The sequence below is a fragment of the Peromyscus leucopus genome, chromosome 7 (genome assembly GCF_004664715.2).
Source record: "Peromyscus leucopus breed LL Stock chromosome 7, UCI_PerLeu_2.1, whole genome shotgun sequence".
Taxonomy (NCBI): domain Eukaryota; kingdom Metazoa; phylum Chordata; class Mammalia; order Rodentia; family Cricetidae; genus Peromyscus; species Peromyscus leucopus.
In genome coordinates, this window is record NC_051069.1 from 75,537,408 (window position 1) to 75,558,097 (window position 20,690).

Consider the following 20,690-nt stretch of genomic DNA (forward strand, 5'->3'; position numbering starts at 1 on the left):
CAATTCCTTTTGATTTACTTTTTGCTTTTACTGACTTTCAAAGGCAGGTACAGTAGGTTTTAGAATTTATTCAATACTATCTTTTTAATATTAATTTTTCTTAAGAATTTCATACAGAAATACAAAGCTATCTTTAATGATTATATTTTAGGTGATTAAGACTTAACTAATTTTAGATTGGAGAAGTGGCTCAGTGGTTAAGAACACTTGTTACTCTTGTAGAGGACCTTGAGTTAGGTTCCTAGAACATACATGGCAGCTCACAACCACCTCTAACTCAAATTTCAGGGGATACAATGTCCACTTTTGGTCTCCAGAGGCACCTGCATGCATGTGGTGAACATACATACACTTAGGCACTCACACATATACATAAGCTAAAAATTTTAAATGTAAATCTTTTTTAAAAGGTGTTAGTTGTTTTAAAAAGTTTTAAAAGGAATTAATCTTAATCTAACTATACTGATTTAACAGTACACTAAAATAGACTTATGTACATGTCTAATCTAAAATTCTCAACCTAATTTTGATGGCACCAACTAAGCTGATTAAAACTGATATAGTTGTGATGGTTTTGGAATGAATGACCATTTAAAAATGACTGGACGAATTATTTTGATAAGATAAACCTCTTCAACTTTCTTCCCACATCTCAGAAATTGATAATCTATGAGTCATTTTAATAGCCATGTCAGTTTGTCTATTTTCTGTATTTTCAATAGCTCTTGTATTATAAATTTTCCTTACTAAGAACGGGGAACTGCATGATTTTTTAAATGACAAACCAGTATTTTATGTTTTTTATTAAAAACCAATAGGACAAGTCAGAGTATTTGCAACAGTGGAAAAGCATAGTCATCATTTTGCTTCACGGTAAAACTAATTTCTTTTGTTTATAGAAACATCTTTCTCTGGAAGTCTGCATGCTTCAGTTTTTCTATGCTTATATACAAAGGTAAGATGCTGATGTAGACCTTTCCATACTCAGTTGCCACCTGTAAAGCTGAGGAAGCTATAAAGAAAAGCACTGGAGTTCTTTCCAAAAGTAGTGCATTTGCTCTTGTTACTGTTGTTTCCTCTGAAGGGAAAGGAAGAAGCTGTATAGCAAAAATGTTGTGGCTGTTAATGGGACTCATGGGCAGGCTACTGAGGGAGGAGTGCAGACCCCACACTCCGAAGATGTGCATAACACATGGATATTAAATAGTGAACTGCAGGAAACTGACAACCTGTAGATGAAATTCTAAACAGTCTTATTAAATAAGAAACACAGAGCCAAATAAAGAGTTAAAAGCCCAAGAAGTCAGAGCACTAGCGAATAGCCTTTAGCTTACCAGTCGCTGCCATCCTTCCCCTGAGAGAGAGACCTTCTCCTGTGTGACCCGTCTTTTTATTGCCTTTCTGTTCTCATTGGTTCTAAACCCAACCATATGACTTCCTCGTTACTACCTGTCTATACAGACCTCCAGGTCTCTGTGGTTGATACTGGGATTAAAGGTGTGTGTTTCCATGCTGGCTGTGTCCTTGAACACACTGAGACTTTGCCTGCTTGTGATCGGATTAAGGGCGTGTGCTACCACTGCCACTGCCAGACTTCTGCTAAATGGCTTGCTATTAGCTCTGACCCCCAGGCAACTTTATTTATTAACATACAAATATCACCATAGACAACTTTCTCTTGAAATTATGTTCGCTGCCTCTAAACTGATTACCATTTTGATTGATAAAGGTGAATGTGTAGCAATCCACTTTGTCTTTTTGAAAAAAAAAAAAAAAAAAAATGGGTTTGGACATGGTGTTGCATGACTTTAATCCCAGCACTTAGAGGCAGAAGCAGGCAGAACTCTATAAGCTTGAGGCCAATCTAGTCTACATATTGAGTTTCAGGATAGCCAGAGACTACTTATAAAAAAAAGAATAAATAAATATATGAATAAATAAGTAAATAAATAGTTGAAAATATCTTCATGTTTGGTGTTCACTTTTGCTATTAGCTGACCCTGAACAGAGGCAGTATTCTAATACAATTCTTCCTTAAGAACCTGAATCTTAATCTTCCCTAGTGGAGCAACAGCATTAATTTGTGCCTAACATTGATAAGTTGGGGTTTTGGTGTATTTACATGGATGGTGACTGAGAGCAAGAACTGCATAAAGTCTCTCTTTAGGTGCAGGTGGGGTAAAGATTGGACTGAAGCAGAGGTCATGCTCATTTCTCTATCTGTTGGAACACTGGTGTGCAGTGCAGCTGGACTATAGTTTAAAAGAATTAATGCAGTTATATTTTGTTTCTGAGAGTGTATGTGATAAGAGATCTCTGTTGCAAATTAAGGAATCACATCAAGTATTTTAAATGTGCTTCCTTTTCTTAGTAGAAAGTAAAGGATTTTAGAATTTCTGTTCTTTAATAGTCTATAAAAGTTTAAATGCTTCAGATAATTTAGAAAATGTGTTAAGAATTGTAAGAAGACATGAGAAAATTAAAGTTTACTGTGGTTTCTGTCAAATGGGTTTATCTTTCAGAATCCCAGTGCCCAATTTAGTGGACAGTTGGACATCACTATTGGTCCTTCTGAAAGATTCTATACAGCTGAGTCTTCCAGCCCCAGGGCAGTTTCTTATACTTGGGTAAGTAATCTCTCTTAACAGTGTATGATTTTGAAGGGTTAGAAATGTAGCTCAGTAGAAGAGCCAATGCTTATTATGCAAAGTCACCTGAATTCGGTCTCCAGCAGCATGCACACAAATACATATGTATACATATGTGTACATACATATACATGCAAACATATAATTTTAATAAAGGCATAGACCTCACTATCCTGATGGCTGAAGAACATGTTTTGTGTGGCATGTCATCTATCTGTCTGTTCACAAGCATCTTGAGGTGCAGATCCAGACATAGAAGGTCTGTAAGTGGGAAGAGATAGGAAGAAATACAGTGTGTTTAGACATATACAAGATGTAGAACACTTAATACACAAATAGTAGAACCAGTCATCATTTGGGATCAGTAGGGAAGCACTGTGGGGAAAATACGGGTGAGTGTGTACCATGCTAAAAGGAACTTCACAGAAGAGAGAGGTGCACTGAATCATGCACATAAATAGTCTTGTAAAAGTCTTTCTTTTTGTGTCTTGGCATTTCTAGATCTAAGCTAATAGATACAGATTTTTTTATTATTTGGTAAATGCCAGTCACCCTTGCCTCACTAACAGTAAGCATCACCCTGAGTAGTGTCAGGTTTGGGAATGCATAATAGTTCTACAACAAAAACCTGTTAAGTGAATCACAATGGTAAGAGTAAAAGCCTTGATTAAAGACAGGGAAGAAAAGGATATACTGAAACAAGCTACATTGTCTGGTTTGGTGATGGTATATCACAGGCAGAGAAATAATAAGAAATTAGGGTGGGTAACAGGAGTGGGAGCTGCTTGAGAAGAAACTTGAATTTCATTGGCTGATATTGGTAATGAGTGAGAGATTGGCATGAGTGCAGATTGTAAGGACAGGATGGTGGTGCTCCTTATGATCAGGGCGAGGAATTTATTTCAGTGGGAGGTGAGAAGGTGCAAGTGACTGATGTTGGCATTTAGAAAACAGGAAGTAGAAGGAAAAGGAGCTAGAAAGGGAGTTCTCCGAAAATATAAAAAGCCAGGTGTAGTTTGTGTGACATCTGTAAAGGAAGGTTAAGATGCTGAGGAAGGAGTGAAGGAGTTGACTCAGAGAATAGAGCACTTGGGTGAAAGCAAGAGGATCTGAGTTCAGATCCACAGAACATACATGAAGTCCAATGCAGTTGAGTGCTGCTACAGTGAGATGGGAGGCAGAGAAGAGACTTCCTGAAGCTCAGCGGCCAGCTAGTGTGGTCTACACAGTGAACAATGCTCCAAGCATGGTAGAGGACAAGAACCTACAGCTAAGCTTGTAGTCCAGGGTGACTTTGAACTCACAGAGATCCAGACGGATCTCTGCCTCCGAAGTGCTAGGATTAAAGGTGTGTGCCACCACTGCCTGGCTTCTGTGTTTAATGTAGTGGCTTGTTCTGTTCTCGATCTTCAGGCAGATTTTATTAGGGTACACAATATATATCACCACACCTTCAAGTTGAGGGTTCTTACAAATAATGCTGCTCTTAGCATCATTGTATCATTTCATACATAAATGTTAAGGATTGGAAAATATATACTACAAGGCATGATTACATGGCAGCACTTTCATTTGCTTTGGACTGATAACTTTTTTTCTTTTTAAAAATGGCTCTTATAGGGTTCTGAATGAGTTTATTATGAAAAATCCTAGTTTGGAAAATAAAAAAGACCAAAGAGACCTTCAGGTAAGGCATTCTGAATTCAAGGTTGCTACATAAATTAAAAGTTAAAATCAGGAGTCATATAAGATAATCTATGATGTTCCTTCTAACTATTCTATAAAAGTCAAGATTGTCGATTATATAAAAATAGTATCAGGTGTTGGCTCATGTGATAGAGGTGGAAGGATCAGGATTCTAAGGCCAGTATCTACAATATACATTGAGTTTGATTGAGGCCAGCCTAAACTCCATACACAAGATCATTTCTGGACACAGTGAGGGATGGGTGAAGAATATGTATTATATAATATCTATTGTCAGAGAATAAAACACTTCAAAAGCCCATAACTCATTTGCGTTTGTGTGCACAAACATGGTTCTTCCTTGTTTCTCTAGGATGTGACACACAAAGTAGTGGATGCTATTGGTGCAATTGCTGGTTCCTCTCTAGAACAGACAACATGGCTCCGACGGAACCTTGAAGTCAAGCCTTCTCCCAAAATAATGGTGGATGGAACCAATTTGGAATCTGATGTTGAAGGTACTGCTTTCCTTTACTCTTACTCTCTTGGCATATATTTGCTAAGCAGTGTTTTATTTAGCCCTATAAAATATATAAAACTATAAAAGCTCATTCTTTTTTTTGTTACTAGCTTTTATTAGTCAGAAAATACTAATCATTATCTTTACCTGTCTCTTTTTCTTATTTAGATATGCTATCACCTGCAATGGAAACCTCAAACATAACTCCCTCTGTATATAGTGTCCATGCACTGACATTGCTTTCTGAGGTAAACATTATCAAGTGTTTTTACCTGCACACTTAAGTGAACATTTGAATAGTACATACCAATAAGAAATTCTCTAATCTACAGAGTGAGTTCCAGGACAACCAGGGTAACACAGAAGAAAGACATTCTCATAGAGAAGTTTTTAATTTCAAAAATCATTTTGTGCTTCTAGAAATCACTGGTTTATATAATTACCAAGTATAGGACAGTGTCGGAGTAATGCATGTGTATATGTTCATGTATGTGTGTGCACCTGTGTGTTGTAGAATATTATTTTAAGGTGTGTTGCTTTTGTTTATGTTGCACTTGTTTAAGTCTGTGAAGCTGTGTTACTGTGCCTGTCTAGAACACCTGATGGTCTAATAGAGAACTGAACAGCCAATAGCAAGGCAGGAGAAAGAAACAGGTGGGGCTGGCAGGCAGAGAGAATATATAGAAGGAGAAATCTGGGAGGAGAGGAAGATAAAAAAGAAGTAGCCAGAGGAAGAGGAAGAGTGAAAGTAAGGTTACAGGAGTAAGAAAAGGAAAAGCCCAGAGGCAAAAGGTAGATGGGATAATTTAAGTGAAGAAAAGCCGGCAAGAAAGAAGCCAAACTAAGGCCAGGCATTTATAAGTAATAATAAGCCCCCATGTGTGACTTATTTGGGAGCTGGTTGGAGGGTCCCCCTAAGGAATAAAAACCAAACAACAACACATGTATGCATACTTGCACATACATCTTTGCATGTTGAAGCCAGAGGTTTGTGTCAGGTGTCTCCACTATCACTCTCCACCTTTTGTTTCAAACAGTCTCTTCTCTTCACTGAAACTGGAGCATGGCTGGCCAGAGAGCTTTGGGGATCCATCTGTCTCTGCCCTGCCGATATTGGGGTTATAGATACATTCTGCCAGTCCCACCTTGTGTGACGGTGCTGACAATCCAAACTGAGGCCCTCATGCTTGTACAGCAAGCACTGGACCCATTGAGCCTTCTCTCCAGCTCCAGACACAGGGCTTTGAGCTGGACCATTTTATATACCTTAAGATACTGCTCTCCTGTCCCAGATAGTTTGAATTTTTTGAGGACTCCATACCAGTTTCCATAACAGTGGACTAGTTTATGTTCTGACCATTTCATAAAAGGGTTTGTGTTCTATTAGATGTCTATCACATCACACCCTGCATCCTTGCAGACATTTGGTCTTTGATTTTTTTTTTTTTGGTTTTTTGAGACAGGGTTTCTCTGTGTAGCTTTGCGCCTTTCCTGGATCTCGCTCTGTAGACCAGGCTGGCCTCGAACTCACAAAGATCCGCCTGCCTCTGCCTCCTGAGTGCTGGGATTAAAGGCGTGCGCCACCACCGCCCGGCGGTCTTTGATTTCTTGATAGTAGTCATTCTGACTGGAGTAAAGTGGAATATCTGGGTACTTTTGATTTACATATTTTTCCTTTTTATTTTAATTTTGGGTTTTGTTTCTGGTTTGTTTTTTGTTTGTTTTTGTTTTTTTTGAGATGGGGTCCAATTCACTAGGTAGGCCAGGTTGGCCTTGAACTTAGAGATCTACCTGCCACTGCCTCTGGAGGGCTGAGATGAAATGCATTTACCACCATGCCCAGCCCGATTTGCATTCTTCTAATGGCTAGGTGTGCTGGGCACTTTATCATGTGTTTATAGGTCACCTGTATGTATTCATTTGAAAAGTCTCCAGTTCATTTGCCCACCAGTAATTTTTAGAGACCTTTCTGTATGCTGCCCCTTTGTTCTGGTAATTGTTTCTTTTGCTGTGCAGAAGCTTTTAATTTGCTACAGAATCCTATTTGTCAATGATCCCAGTTATTTGCTAAGCTATTGAAGTCCTATTTAGAAAGCAGTTACTATGTCTAGTTCTTGATGTTTCTTCTCTGTTTTCTTCCAGCCATTTAGCATTTCAGCTTTTAACACTGAGGCCTTTCCATTTTGAATTGATCTGGTTTCAGTCTTCTGTGAAACCTATGTTTGGGTATGGAATTTCCCGAGTTCTACCTGTTAAAAAGCATGGCCCTTGCCAGGCAGTGGTGATGCTAATGCTTTTAATCCCAGCACTCGGGAGGCAGAGGCAGGCAGATCTCTGTGAATTGGAGGTCAGGGAAAAAAAATGCATGTTCCTGTTTTCACTTTTGGCACCTTTTTCAAGAATCAGACTGCTCTAAACATCTGGACTTATTAATCAGTTTTCTATTCCATTGGCCTGTCTGTTCCCGCACCATTATCGTACTGTTTTGTTACCATGGCTCTGTACTTCTGTTTGAAGTCAAGTGTTCTGATATCTTCAGTATCACTCTTTCTGCTCAGGATTCTGGATCTTCTGTTTTACTTTGAATCTATGATTTTTGTTTGTTTGTTTTTGTGAAGAATGACCTTGATAGTTTGATAGAGATTGCATCGAATCTGTAGATTACTTTGAGTATTGTGACCATTATTGTGACCATTTTTACAGTATTAACTCTGCCAATCCATGAGCACAGGTGGTCTTTCCATTTTCTAATGTCTCATTTAATGCTTCAGAGTTTTTTGTTGTAGAGGTCCTTGATACCTTTGGTTAAGTTTATGCCTAAGTTTGTGGTATTTGTGTTTTTAACGCAGTGTTTAGATTTTCCATTGTACATGGTACTGTGTTATCTAAGAACATTTCAGATGAGTCCGTATTGTACTGTGAGACTGTCTCCTCTACTCTCCCCTCTTCCCACCTTCCCCTTCCATAGCACTTTGCTTGTGGGGCAGGGGAGTTGCTTCTACTTCCTTGTCATACAGTCATGATTTTATGTATTTATATAAAGTCAAGGACTACAGATATAATTTGTCTTACTAATAGTGGCTTAAATCCTTAATATTATTATCTCTAATTGCATCTGTTTTCCTGGAATGGCATAACTTCATTGCTTTTTAAAGGCTGAAAAACAGTCTGTTGTTCATAGAGGCCACGTTTTCTTTCTTTTTTTGTTGTTGTTCCTTTGTGTTAGACACCTAGGTTGGTTCCATAACTTTGCTACTGTCAGTTGTGCAACTATCTGTGTTAGCTGGAAGTTCTTCAGGTAAATTCCATATCATATGATTTCTGTATACCACATCTAGGCATATACAACAGAAAGTCACTATTGAGTACCCTTATGACAATGATTGCCACACATTCACAACAGCCAAACTATAGAATTAGCCTAAGTGCCCATAAAGTGGATGAATGGATAAAGAAAATGTTGTATAGATACACAAGGAGTTTTTTTCAGAAATGAATAATGGAAATAATGTCATTTGTTTTAAAAAATGGATGGCACTAGAGATTATTGGGTTGAGTCTACTAAGCCATTCTTAGAAAGACAGATGCCACATGTTTTGTCTCATGGGATTTTAGGGTTAAAAAACATAACAATGAATTAAAAGAATGTGGAAAAGCAAAGGGAGGAACAAGATAAAGGTAATGGGGTAAATATAATCAAAGTACATTGTATGCATGTGTGGAAGTGCCGTAATGAAACCCATTATTTCCTACATGTAATATATGCTAAATTTAAAAAGAGAAAAAGGAATTCAATAGGGATAGAGGTTCAAAAGTTGTCAGAGTGAAAAATGAACTGTGAACTGAGTTTTGGCATGGTGGACACACAATTGAGGATACTACAGGGCAGCTGGAATGATTCGAACTTCTCATTATGAAGAGTAGAAATGTTGCAGTTCCAGAACCATATTATTTTGGGCCATCTTTAGACCATTTAGTAACCACTCATTTCCCACCTATGTGTCTGTCCTAACATCCTTGTAACTGTCACATAAAGTTTCTTGGAATGTATTACACTGAACAGACCTCTAGCATCCACCAAACCCAAAGCTCAAAATATCTTCAGATGACATCTCAGAATTCTAGAGTTTTACACTGTGTATGTAACCTGCCTACCTATTTCCCCACCACCACCACTAACATATGTGATAATTGCCTTTGATTTATGGCTTTTTGTGATATAACTATAAAAATTCATGAAAATGCCCATAATAACATGTAATTCAAGACATCCAGGATCCATATTTCTGGTCCTTGGTTATTCAGATTTGGCTCAGAATAAAGTATATCTTATCTCCCAACCCCCATTTTTAAAAGTATATATTTTAAGAAATAAAAATGCTTTGTATCTGATTATGGTGTGGAAGGGTTGCCGTGGTTAGGTATAAAGCATATACAGCAAACAAACCCATTCTATGACCATACAGGTTACTTTTTGCCCCTTATAAATGTGGGTGCTGGTCTTAACAGAGGTTAGAAAACATGGCTGACACTATATGGCTGTTGATTGACTCAACTAGGACTTGAGGAGCCCAGTCTGATTATTAGCTTTGGGGTTTTCTTAAGCTTCTGTTTAAGTCTGGGGAAGAGAATATGGAGGTTTGACTTGCAGGTTCAGTTTTCACTCACTGTCACATAGAAGGGCCCTGGACTGTTTTTATACCTCTCTATCTCAGTGTAAATTTTCTTCATTTTAAGTAGTTTTGGTTTTCTTCCAAGTTGAAAATCAATACCCACCTCTGACCCCAGTTTCAACATATAGATGAATTTGTTTCCTCTCTGTTTTGTAGGTATTGGCTCATCTTCTGGATATGGTTTTCTACAGTGATGAAAAAGAGCGTGTTATCCCTTTACTTGTAAACATTATGCATTATGTTGTACCCTACCTCCGAAATCACAGGTACCATATGATTCCAGTAGATTTCAGATAAGTCACACTTACCTACAAAGTCTGTACCCTTATTGCCGTTTGTGGCCTCAACTACAAAATGATGTTATTCTTACCTTGACTCATTTATAAAGGCTAAATTTTTATTTGCATCTCATTTTTCTTATGGTTCCTTCTGTCTCATGTTTCCATTTTAGTATCTGAGGTAAATGTGAACATACAAATTCAACATGAAGCATAATGTGCTTTAATGTGTGTTTTCTGTCTAGTGCACATAATGCCGCTAGTTACCGAGCCTGTGTCCAACTGCTCAGCAGTCTTAGTGGGTATCAGTATACACGGAGAGCCTGGAAAAAAGAAGCCTTTGACCTTTTCATGGATCCCAGTTTCTTTCAGATGGATGCTTCCTGTGTTAATCAGTAAGTATTCCTCTTCTCACTTTCACTCATCATAGTTTGCTGACATCAGCCACTGTCTAGCAAAGGTAGAAGGCCTAAATAAGAGTAAAATCTCAATGACATATGATAATCCTGTGTCTTTCAGCTGGAGAGCAATTATGGACAACCTGATGACACATGATAAGACAACATTCAGAGATTTGATGAGTGAGTATTGTGACAGCCCAGGCAGTATTTTTCTTGTACATGATTCATTATTAGCATGTACTATTCTCTTTTGAAAACTACTGAATTAGCTCTTTGTCAAGTTAAACATAGTGTTCTATGGGAATATAATAGACAAACATCCCATGTTTCCCCTTATATGAAAAATACAGATTTTTAAAAAAAAGTTACAAGAGACAAGGGACAGTGTGGGAATGGACACCTATATCCCCAGCCCCTAGGAGACAAAGACAGGAAGATCACAACTTCCAAACTAGCCTAGCAAGTATATAGCAAGACTGATAATAGACAACAAATAAAACCCAAGATACAGAAGTAGAATGAGGCTATGTAGGAAAAAAAGAGAAGTGATGAATTTGTGGGGATTAGAGAGTAATGAATGCAGCATGAGTAAGAGTGAAGCATGTGATAGAAGTGTGGGGGGTGCCTGGGGAGATCTCTCATCTTATACAATGAGTATGTGCTAACAATAAAAATATTACCAAGGATAACTTGGTGGTGAGTAAATTACCCTTCACTTTCCCATCACACAGCCTAGGTACCAGCATATAATAGGCACTAGATAACTACTGACTAGATAAAAAGACTGAGATGAAAGCAGGGGAGAAAGAAGAAGGTAGGCAATTGGATCTAACCTCTGGGACAATCTACTTTTAATCTCTGTGGCTGTAGATCTCCAGGACAGAGAATGGGGGAAAGGGAAAAGGAGAGAAAAAGAGAGTGGTACTAAACTGAACTGTAATCGCTGGAATTCTGAGTCTGCAAGGTTTTATACAGTTGTGTATCCCAACTAGTTTCTTATCTGGAGAAAGGGTGCCATGCTACCTCTTCTCTCATTTTCTTCGAGCTGTTTTAAGTTTCAAATTTATGTATTCATCAAATATTTATTGGAAGATGACAGTGGACCAGGTATTATGCTAACATTTATAATTTTTTTTAATTAGGAAATGAGATTGTAAAGGAAATAAAATGGGGCACTACATGACAAATTTTAAATAACAGCAGAGTTTATTTATTGTTTTTTATTTTATTTTTATTCACATCATATTTGATGTGAAACTGAGGGAGCCCACCCTTCCTAGAAATGGAATTCCCTGCATAAGGAACAAAAATTGCAAAGGTCTTGGGGTGGGAGCACACTTGGTGAGTTTATGTCATAACCAGCAAGACAGTATGGCTGTAGCCAAGAAAGTCCAGAGCAGGAGCTAATATGAAGAACAGGAAATCAGACCAAGCTAGGTTTCTCCAGAAATTATTTTTAAAGTAATACCACAGATTCAATGAAATATTTAAGCAGATAGGATTTATAGAATGGTGTTATTGGACATTTCCCTTCTAAAACCCACAGTTCTCAGGGTTCTTGTCTGTCCACATCCAAATCCTGCCATTTGACCTTCAGGCACGTGTATGCCCAAACTGTCTGCCAGCTTTTCTGCACCAGAGAAAGGTCCAGGTCCTCTGCTGTAATCCTCTCGGTGTGTTGACATGAGGTAGTCACTCATTTTAAATAAGGAATGTCATTTTCAGATGGCTAGATGGCCTCCCGCTTCCTCTCCTTTTTCTAGCTCGAGTAGCTGTGGCCCAGAGCAGTTCTCTCAATCTTTTTGCAAATCGGGATGTGGAGCTAGAACAGAGAGCCATGCTTCTCAAAAGATTGGCCTTTGCTATTTTTAGCAGTGAGATTGACCAGTACCAGAAATATCTTCCAGACATACAAGGTAAGGAATTAAAGCATTTTATCTTTCTTTGGAATTACAGGGACTTGGGGGTGCATTTATTCTGGTTTTAGTGGTTTTATTCGTTTTGCTGTTCTGTTATTGTATCTTAGAAAATATCTTTGCTAAATTTTAATTTGGGTTGAGATAAACCACAAGTGTGGGTTGGTGGACAGTATTACATAACAAATGTTTTAGCTTCATTATGTAAAAGAAATCAACACTGAATTTGAAAGACTTAAAGTAAACATTATGATTTATGGTTTGATTCAAATGTCAGAGGAATTCATATGCAGAGTCAGGTAGTCACTATTTCACTCTAAGCAAGTATATTACTATGTTTTAGTTGTGGACATCAAACAGGTCAGGAAATACATCCTTCACAGAGGACGAAATAAAGGAGAGCCAGGAATTTGTGGCTTGCAGTAACATTTGTATGTCTTATTTGGAACTGTGTTGCGGCTATAATAGACAAGGTTCTCTAGAAGAGGACTGGATTAGATTGGTTTACACAGTAGGGGCTGAGTAGTCCAACAATGGTCATCTGCATACTGGAGAAGCAGAGAACACAATAGCTGCTCTTTCTAAGAAGATGGATGCCTCCACAATTACAATATAATTGTAGGTCTCCAGGTGCCCTGGAGAGTGCCCTGGTATTGAGTCCTCACTGAAAGACCAAAGAAGCCAGAATGTAATGTTAGAAAATTGCAACAGCAGTAATAGATGTATATGATGAAAGAAAAAGAAAGGAAGGCAGGCAGGCACAACACACACTGCTTTTTCACTGTGGGAAAAACAACAGAACATTGAGAACAGATCTCTCCCTCCTAGTCTAGTCACTGACCCACTTGTCATCCTTTCTGGGTAGTCCACTCTGTTCTTTCTGGAGAATGATCTACAGTAGCTGCTGTACTTTGGTTTTCAAATGAGTAAGTTTAGTAAGTATCCAGTGAAGAAAAGTAAACAAATAGCAAGCTGTAGATAAACACAGCAGACAAAGACAGCAAAACATCATAAAATTGGACCCTTGCAACATCAAGCAGAGCCATTGGATAGCCCAACAGGGTGAACAAGCAACAGTAACATCATCAAATCAGGAAATTGCAGCATCCTTCAGAAATGACTAGGGAAGCCATGCTGCAGTTCCCAATTGAAAAATTTGAGACCAAGAACTAACTTTTCATGGCTGAGCTTCCAGTTTCTCATTCCTAACACAGGCATTTTATACAATGGGGTAAACAACAGTAACTTGTATTGGAAATAGTCTACCTTCTAGCTGTGCCCACGGGCACATCGTTATTTAAACCCCCTTGCTATTTGCCATTCTCTTTTCTCTGTGTTGTATAATTGCCCCAGGACAGGGAAATTTTGGAGGAAACTTGAAATATACATGCTGGAGTCTGGGAAGCAGGCCCTCTTTGCCCTCAGTATCCATTTTCAACAAATGCAAACAACACATGATCGTATAATTTATTTTACACATTCACAGACACACAGCTCTAGGCATCCTTTACTCCATTCAAGTTGACAGTCAGAACTAACCATCATCAGTCCATCTCTTGTCAACACCCAACACATCTCCTGACATGCTTAAATTTCCAAATAATATGAACTACAAAGTCATGATTTCTCCTAATATAACTCTTACACAAACAACTGAAAACACCTAGATTCTTTCCATAGTGTAAGTGGGTAAATCTCTTGAGGGATGTTTGATCTTTTGACATCGCAGAACTTAAAATGATAATACAGAGTTTTTTACAGCTCTTAAATAGTGACTCAATCAATGTTATATTACAGAGTAGAAGACTGGGGAAAAATCTTGCGCTCTCTCTCTTTCTCTCTCTCTCTCTCTCTGTTGTGTGTGTGTACATGCATAAACATTCTTAACAAAATAGGAAAAACACCCATAACTATTCCGATCTTTCTAAAACTAGTCACATAGCCATAACTAGTATTTACAACTACCTTCTACTTAATCAATATTTTCCACTCCCTGCAAGCACCTCATCAGGCCTTGGTTCTCTACCCACAGCTTCAGTCTGGCGTATTTATCATTCTGCCTAGATTGGGTTGTTATAGTTTCCCATTGACTTTAATAGTAGGGCCAGGTAAGATTCTGAGATACCCTGTTGGATCACTTGCGGTCCAGAAATGTCCTTCCTTACCTCTATTTTGGAGAAGCAGTCCAAATTCTCTTTAATAGTCTAGATCAGTCATTCCTGCTACAAATATAACTCTTTTCTTAGCCTGTTGACTCAGCGGCATGAAAAAGTAACCATGAGGAAGTCTTAGTGTTCTGTTCAGTGCAATGGTTGTACCTCCATTTAGAAGCATTTCTCCATTAGGAAACAATACTTCTGGGCCAACAGCATAAGATCAGGGGTGGGAGGAGAAAGCAAAAGTTTTGCTAGTGAGTGACAAGGCATGATTCTCAGTATTTCCATTTCTACCCTTGACTCACGAATCCTGGCTATGTAGAAAACAGTAGCATGTATTGGACACTGATTCAGAGCATATATTAGGACAAAACCTGCCCCATTCTCCAGCCTACTGTCTCCCAGTTGGCACTGTAACTAAATCTTCAAATGGTCATTCTACCATTCTCCCAATCCACGAAGATGTGCCCACCACCTCCTTTGACTGTGCCATGAGCTCACTGGTCAGAAGCAATGCTGTATAGAAAACTAAGACAGTAGACAAGGCATTCTGTAAGTTCATGGACAAGTTTTGGCAGAAACATTTTTCAAAGGAAATACTCTTAATACAACTACTAATAAGTGTCTGTTTTAATAAAAACATTTACCTTTCTAGGCTTTACTTATAACCAAACTATTGGCTGTCCAACTCTAGGAGTGCTGTGCAGCCTCTAACCTCAAGAGCTCACATGAAAGCAATTCTTTCCCTTAGCCTTGTATACCTAATTTCAAATACAGAACAGTTACACTCTTTTGTGAGTCCTTGAGTTGGTTGTTTGCTGAGTGGGTTGGTTTGACACTGGATTTATTTTTCCAACTCGTGATCTTGCTACATCCACCTCCCAAGTGCTGGGATTCCATGCCTGGCTCCTTCATGTCTACATTAATCTTTACTCAAAATGTAGTTCATGGATCAGTACCACTTTCTTATCCTGTCCATAGAAAGTTTGAAACTTTTAGTTGCTATATGATAGAATCTACCACTTCTAATAAGAAAAAAAACTTGATTTTTATATACATTTCATGTCACTTCTTAACCACCTTCTTAAAAGTGCAGCAGTCTGCAACAGAATTTTTTCCTTCTAGACAAGTTATTAAGTTTTATGATTGGAGTTACTTGGGCATTGAAAATATGATGCATTTCTTTCAGAGAGATTGGTTGAGAGTCTCCGTTTGCCCCAGGTGCCGACTCTTCACTCTCAAGTGTTCCTGTTTTTCAGAGTATTACTTTTAAGAATGTCTCCACAACACCTTACCTCTCTCTGGCCTACTATGATCACAGAACTTGTGAGTTAATTTTAATTTATAAAGTTACAAATATAAACTGTAAAACAGTGTGATTAATTTCTCCATGTTTTTTAGGTGAAAACTAATATTAAGGACTAAACTCAATTTTACCAGATCATGGCAATTTTTAAAGTTGAAAATAGTAAAAGTAGCTTTTGCTGTTAAGTAGCTTAAGCCTAAAATTGTACAGTGCCAATAGCCAGCTGCCTTTGAGCCCCTACTTATCTCATCTGGTTTAATGCTCCGTCTCTTTGACATGTTGGCTTTGTCATAGCCAACAGGTCCAGTGTCCTGCCCCCACAGGGATACCTCTAGTGAGACACAGTTGAACTGGAGTATTAGGGACTGGTGCAAGGCATAATATCCTTACTCTTCCAGCATAGTGGTCATCCCAATTAAACCTGCTTCCAAGACCGTGGTGAAGACTTCCTAAGCAAACCCTCCCAAGCCCCACTTCCACCAAAGAGAATGTTGAAAATAACATTTGTGTACTTGAAAGTGAGTATTTCCTTTGTGCTCTCCAGGTGCAGGTGTTCTTACTGATGGAGCAGGAACTCACTGCTGATGAAGACATTTCACGGTACGTGTGCTTCTGTTTACGAATGTTCTTCAGGACACCTAAAGTTACTCAGGAGAATTCAGATACCCTACTATCTAAACCTTTATCTAAACATTTCCAATATTTGGGGCTAGGGAGATGAGTCATTGGTGAAGAGCACTGGCAACTCTTTCAGAGACCCTGGGTTCAATTCCCATCACCCACACGGCAGCTCACAACTGTCTGTACCTCCAGTTCCAGGGGCTGTGACACAGGGTGCACAGGTAGAGAAATTCAGGCAAAATTCCCCTACTTACAAAATAAAAAATCTTTAAAAATGAATAGTCCCATTATTTATGTTCGAATATAATTTTATTTAGTCAAGAGGCATGATAGACTAAATTATCAGCATTCATGGCCTTCAGCCAGCCTCTCCACAAAGATTCCACTTAATACAATTCACTATTGTTTCAACTACATATTAGTTTTGGTAGTTCAGATCTAGTTCCTGAAACTTGGAATAGATAACAAAACCAGTATGGCAGGTAACCTGTAACCAAGGTAATCAATTTCTCTAAATCTTACAGAATGTTCCCAGCAAGTATATAATAGTTTTATTCTTTTTAAAAGTAGTTTACTAATATGAATAATACATTTTTAATTCTATAAGAATTATTGCTCAATTTTATAAATTACAATTTTCCTTTAGGAATCATGTCTTCATCTTGGTAGCTAGCTCAGTATGTAATGCTTACCATGTTGAGTATGAGAGCGAGAGGTTTATCCCAGAACACAAGTAAAAAGTCTAGGTGTGGGAGCTGGAAAGATGAGTGAGCAGTTAAGAACTCTTGCTGCTTTTATAGAAGACCAGGGTTCAGTTCCCAGCACCTACATGGCAGCTTGCAACCATCTGTAACTCCAGTTCCAGGGAATCCAATGCCCTCTTTTGACTCGGGCAAACACCAGAAATGCATATGGTGTCTATACATACATGCAGGCAAACACTCATACACAGGAAGTGAAAGCAGAAAAGGGCGGGAGTGGTACAGTGCACTCACAATCCACTCTAAGGAAGTGGACAAAGCAATCCGGTTGTGATTGTTGTAATCACTGTTCGTCAGTGTGGCTGTGGGAGAGACAAGCTGGTGCTTTAGTCTTTCCAGGAGCCCTGGGAGCCAAAGGCCCTGCTGCTGACTGCACTGTCTGCTTGCAGGACATCAGGGCCGTCTGCCGCTGGTCTGGAGACAACCTATACCGGAGGTAATGGCTTCTCCACGTCCTATAACAGCCAGAGGTGGTTAAACCTCTATCTCTCTGCTTGCAAGTTTTTGGATTTGGCTCTCGCATTGCCCTCTGAAAATCTTCCTCAGTTTCAGATGTAAGTAAAAACAAGAATAGTAAGTGGATATTTTCGGAAATACGTTTGCTTTGGTCACAAACGTCCAACACTAAAGTTCTTTGTGTAGGTTGAAGTATTCATAACTTTGGCTAAAACCGTACTACATTGGAAGGAGTGGGGCAGCACAGTTACTAGCACTAAGTGATTGCTGTGGCTATGTCCCCAGACTACTCACTCAAACCATTGTGCCCCCTGGATGCAGAGCAGTGGGGTGCAGACCCAGAAGCTACAAGTTGGCTGGAGGGGACAGAGCCCAGCACTTGAAGACAGTTATGATAGCGTATGTAGAAACTTCTCTATGCCATACAGCAGAGACTGCTGCCAGCTTTGAGGTTCAGAGCAGGCCCAGAAAGGAGTTTAAAATGGAGGCAGTTTGGTATTAGAGAGGCTCACTATGACAATGGCAGAACCGGAGCTGACCTGTCTGAGGTGTTGAGAGAAGAGGCTAGAAAGGGACTCAACTATGTAAAGCACTGTAAATAAAGAGTAGAGATGTGACCTAGAATAATATGACGCCACTGAAGCTTTTAATGGATTAAGTGACATTAGACTTGTATTTTAGGATGTTTATTTTGGCTGTGTAGTGTAAACAGAGTGCTCAAGAAAGCAAGCATCATTTTTTAAAAAGTCAAAAATGTAAAAAGCTCCAAGACTGTTTAAACAGCAGTTGTGCCTGCTTTTATTTTTGGTGGGGCTGTCTTAGTGCTGGGGATGGAGTCCAGGTTCTTTATACTAGGCAAGCACTCTACCCCTAAGCTGTTGCATCCACAGTCCTTATGTGACTTTGGTAGTTATTGTTTCTTTTTTTAAAGAGAGAGGGTTGGGTATGTGAACACGTGCTTTTCTATGCATGATACAGGACAAGAGTCTAGCTACATTGATGGTTTCTATGATGGAAAGTCTTCCTTTTGGTATTCTTTACATGTTGTAATAATCAAGTTAGACTTTGTTAACATACAAACAACTATACAAAAGCAGTTTTCTTTTGAGCCTTCTGCCTACCAGTTAGCAGGAGGCTGAGGTGGGAGGATTGCAGGATTGAGGCAGTTACTGCTGAAAAAAACTTTGTCTATTAGGTAAAGAGAACACATTTTTTAACACTGAGTTTGCTCAGGAATAAAACAGTTCTGAGCACTTTGCAAGCTGTCCTAGTATCTTATGGCTCTGAACTGGTGATAATTTTTTTCTTTTGGTTTTTTGAGATAGGGTTTCTCTGTATAGCCCTAGCTGTCCAGGAACTCACTCTGTACACCAGGCTGGCCTCTAACTCAGAGATCCACCTGCTTCTGCCTTCCAAATGCTGGAATTAAAGGGGTTAGCCAACTTGAAATGGTGGATTCTACTTTTACTGATAACACAAACTACAAAGTGAAATGCTTCCAGCTTTTACTTAGCTGTCACTTGAGTTTGCATGTGTTGGGGCCATGTTCTTTGTACTAAATTACATGGCTTATCTTCAATGGCACAGGGTTTGTCTTACTAATACCATTGTCCTTCCTTCTGGTAGGTACCGATGGGCCTTTATACCTGAAGCTTCAGATGACTCAGGCTTGGAGGTCAGAAGGCAGGGCATACATCAGCGAGAATTTAAGCCGTATGTAGTTCGACTTGCAAAACTTCTTCGGAAAAGGGCAAAGGTACTAGAGTTTAGGAGGGTTCTTACTATGTTATTGCATAGTCTGTGTTTTATTGTATATTCTTGAACTGTGCTATATTAAATGCATTCATGAGTCATCTACTAAGTGTTTCTTGGAAAACCAAGGGCGTTATCAAATTGAAATATTTGGAAAACAAGTTCTTAGTTTTAAAGACTGATGAACTTTTAAAAACATCTTTTGTTTTTAAGAAACATCTGTTTATCATGTTCATTTTTAGAAGATAGAGGAAATCTTTCAAATATTACTTATGAATTTCTTCTTTTCAAAATGTATGAAGACACTGGAACCAGTGCTTGAAAGAAGTCCTGAAAGTTCCTGTGACGAAGCTGAGAGCTGACTGTGTCCAGGGTAGTTGAGTTGGCATGAGGAAATGAGGTGTGAGCTGAGAGCCCAGCACTAAAGGGGTAGAGAACCCATCTGTCAGGCTGGTCTCAAAAGGACAACCAGGATGAAAAGATCACACATTTTACATTCTAATAAACTTCACAGGACTGTCTCATCAAAACCGAATTAGCTAGATAGACTGCAGTCAGAATAAGGGGATTCACAAGCACAGAACCATTCTTTGTCCATGTAACATAAAGTACACATGCTGAAATATGGCTAAGTGGATATTTTACTTTTCTACATTATAACCTAGAGATACATTCCATGACCTGACACAGCACCACTCTTAACTCAATCAAAAGATTTTTCCAAAACAGTATTTAACCTTTAATATTATTTCCTCTTTCTATAGCTCTTATTATGCCAGGTCTTGATTTTGTATATCCACCCCACTCCCTGCAGGTTTAAAAACACCGCTGGGAATTAAGTCTAATAAAGTGTGACTATCAGAAAGGTAATGAAGGGACTCAAAAATATACAAATGTTTAAAAACATTTTTAAAACCATATATGTGGTGGAAATCAAGGAGAAAATGAGAATTACCAGAAACCTGTCCCGTTAACAAGGTGTAGGAAGATAAATGCTATGGTGTAGAGCATGGCCTGCGTCCTTTCTAACTAAGCATCAGGCTAACCTGCCAGTCTCTGCCCTGAAGCAGAAAGGTAATGAAATAGCTTGTTCATCATTGGGACTTTGTTAATCACATCTGTCATCGTTTTGCTTCAGAATCCTTCCAGTACATATAGTCTGGAGGTTGATCAGGTGGACTGTGAGACCAGTCTGCATGTGCTCACCTATTTTGTCTTCCAGCAATGAAATTGTATTTGATTCTCTGCACAGCAAAAGGAAAGAAAGTGATTAGAAGCTTTACTTATAGGATATGAGGAACTTGCTTCTTTAGGATAAATAAAATGAAAGGACAAAGTTGTGGACCAAAGTCTGAACCAGGATTTAAGAACAGAACTTTCACTTTTCTATCACAGAATGTGGGGGGGAAATCATGAATCTGAATGCAGTGAACATTTATGGGACTCTAGGCCCATGCCCTTGGCCATCCACATATCATTAGTAATGAATGAGAAATCTCCCTTTGCCCAGAAATGG

At 38.8% G+C, this 20,690-nt stretch overlaps 1 protein-coding gene across 12 annotated transcripts in view; it reads left to right on the forward strand.

Moving 5' to 3' along the window:
- Window positions 1–20,690, forward strand: part of Dop1a (DOP1 leucine zipper like protein A) — a 101,414-nt gene that overhangs the window by 77,072 nt on the left and 3,652 nt on the right. For 9 of the 12 annotated variants that reach the window (XM_028875506.2, XM_028875503.2, XM_028875501.2 and 6 more), the window contains 13 exons: window positions 900–955; window positions 2,523–2,627; window positions 4,269–4,335; window positions 4,708–4,852; window positions 5,023–5,102; window positions 9,684–9,793; window positions 10,051–10,200; window positions 10,325–10,386; window positions 11,970–12,122; window positions 15,468–15,604; window positions 16,129–16,184; window positions 17,356–17,520; window positions 19,049–19,178. In XM_028875506.2, coding sequence (XP_028731339.1) covers window positions 900–955; window positions 2,523–2,627; window positions 4,269–4,335; window positions 4,708–4,852; window positions 5,023–5,102; window positions 9,684–9,793; window positions 10,051–10,200; window positions 10,325–10,386; window positions 11,970–12,122; window positions 15,468–15,604; window positions 16,129–16,184; window positions 17,356–17,520; window positions 19,049–19,178 — 1,416 coding nt within the window. The remainder of the gene's footprint in view (window positions 1–899; window positions 956–2,522; window positions 2,628–4,268; window positions 4,336–4,707; window positions 4,853–5,022; window positions 5,103–9,683; window positions 9,794–10,050; window positions 10,201–10,324; window positions 10,387–11,969; window positions 12,123–15,467; window positions 15,605–16,128; window positions 16,185–17,355; window positions 17,521–19,048; window positions 19,179–20,690) is intronic. The other 3 variants (XM_028875509.2, XM_028875508.2, XM_037207815.1) reach the window with 1 other exon arrangement.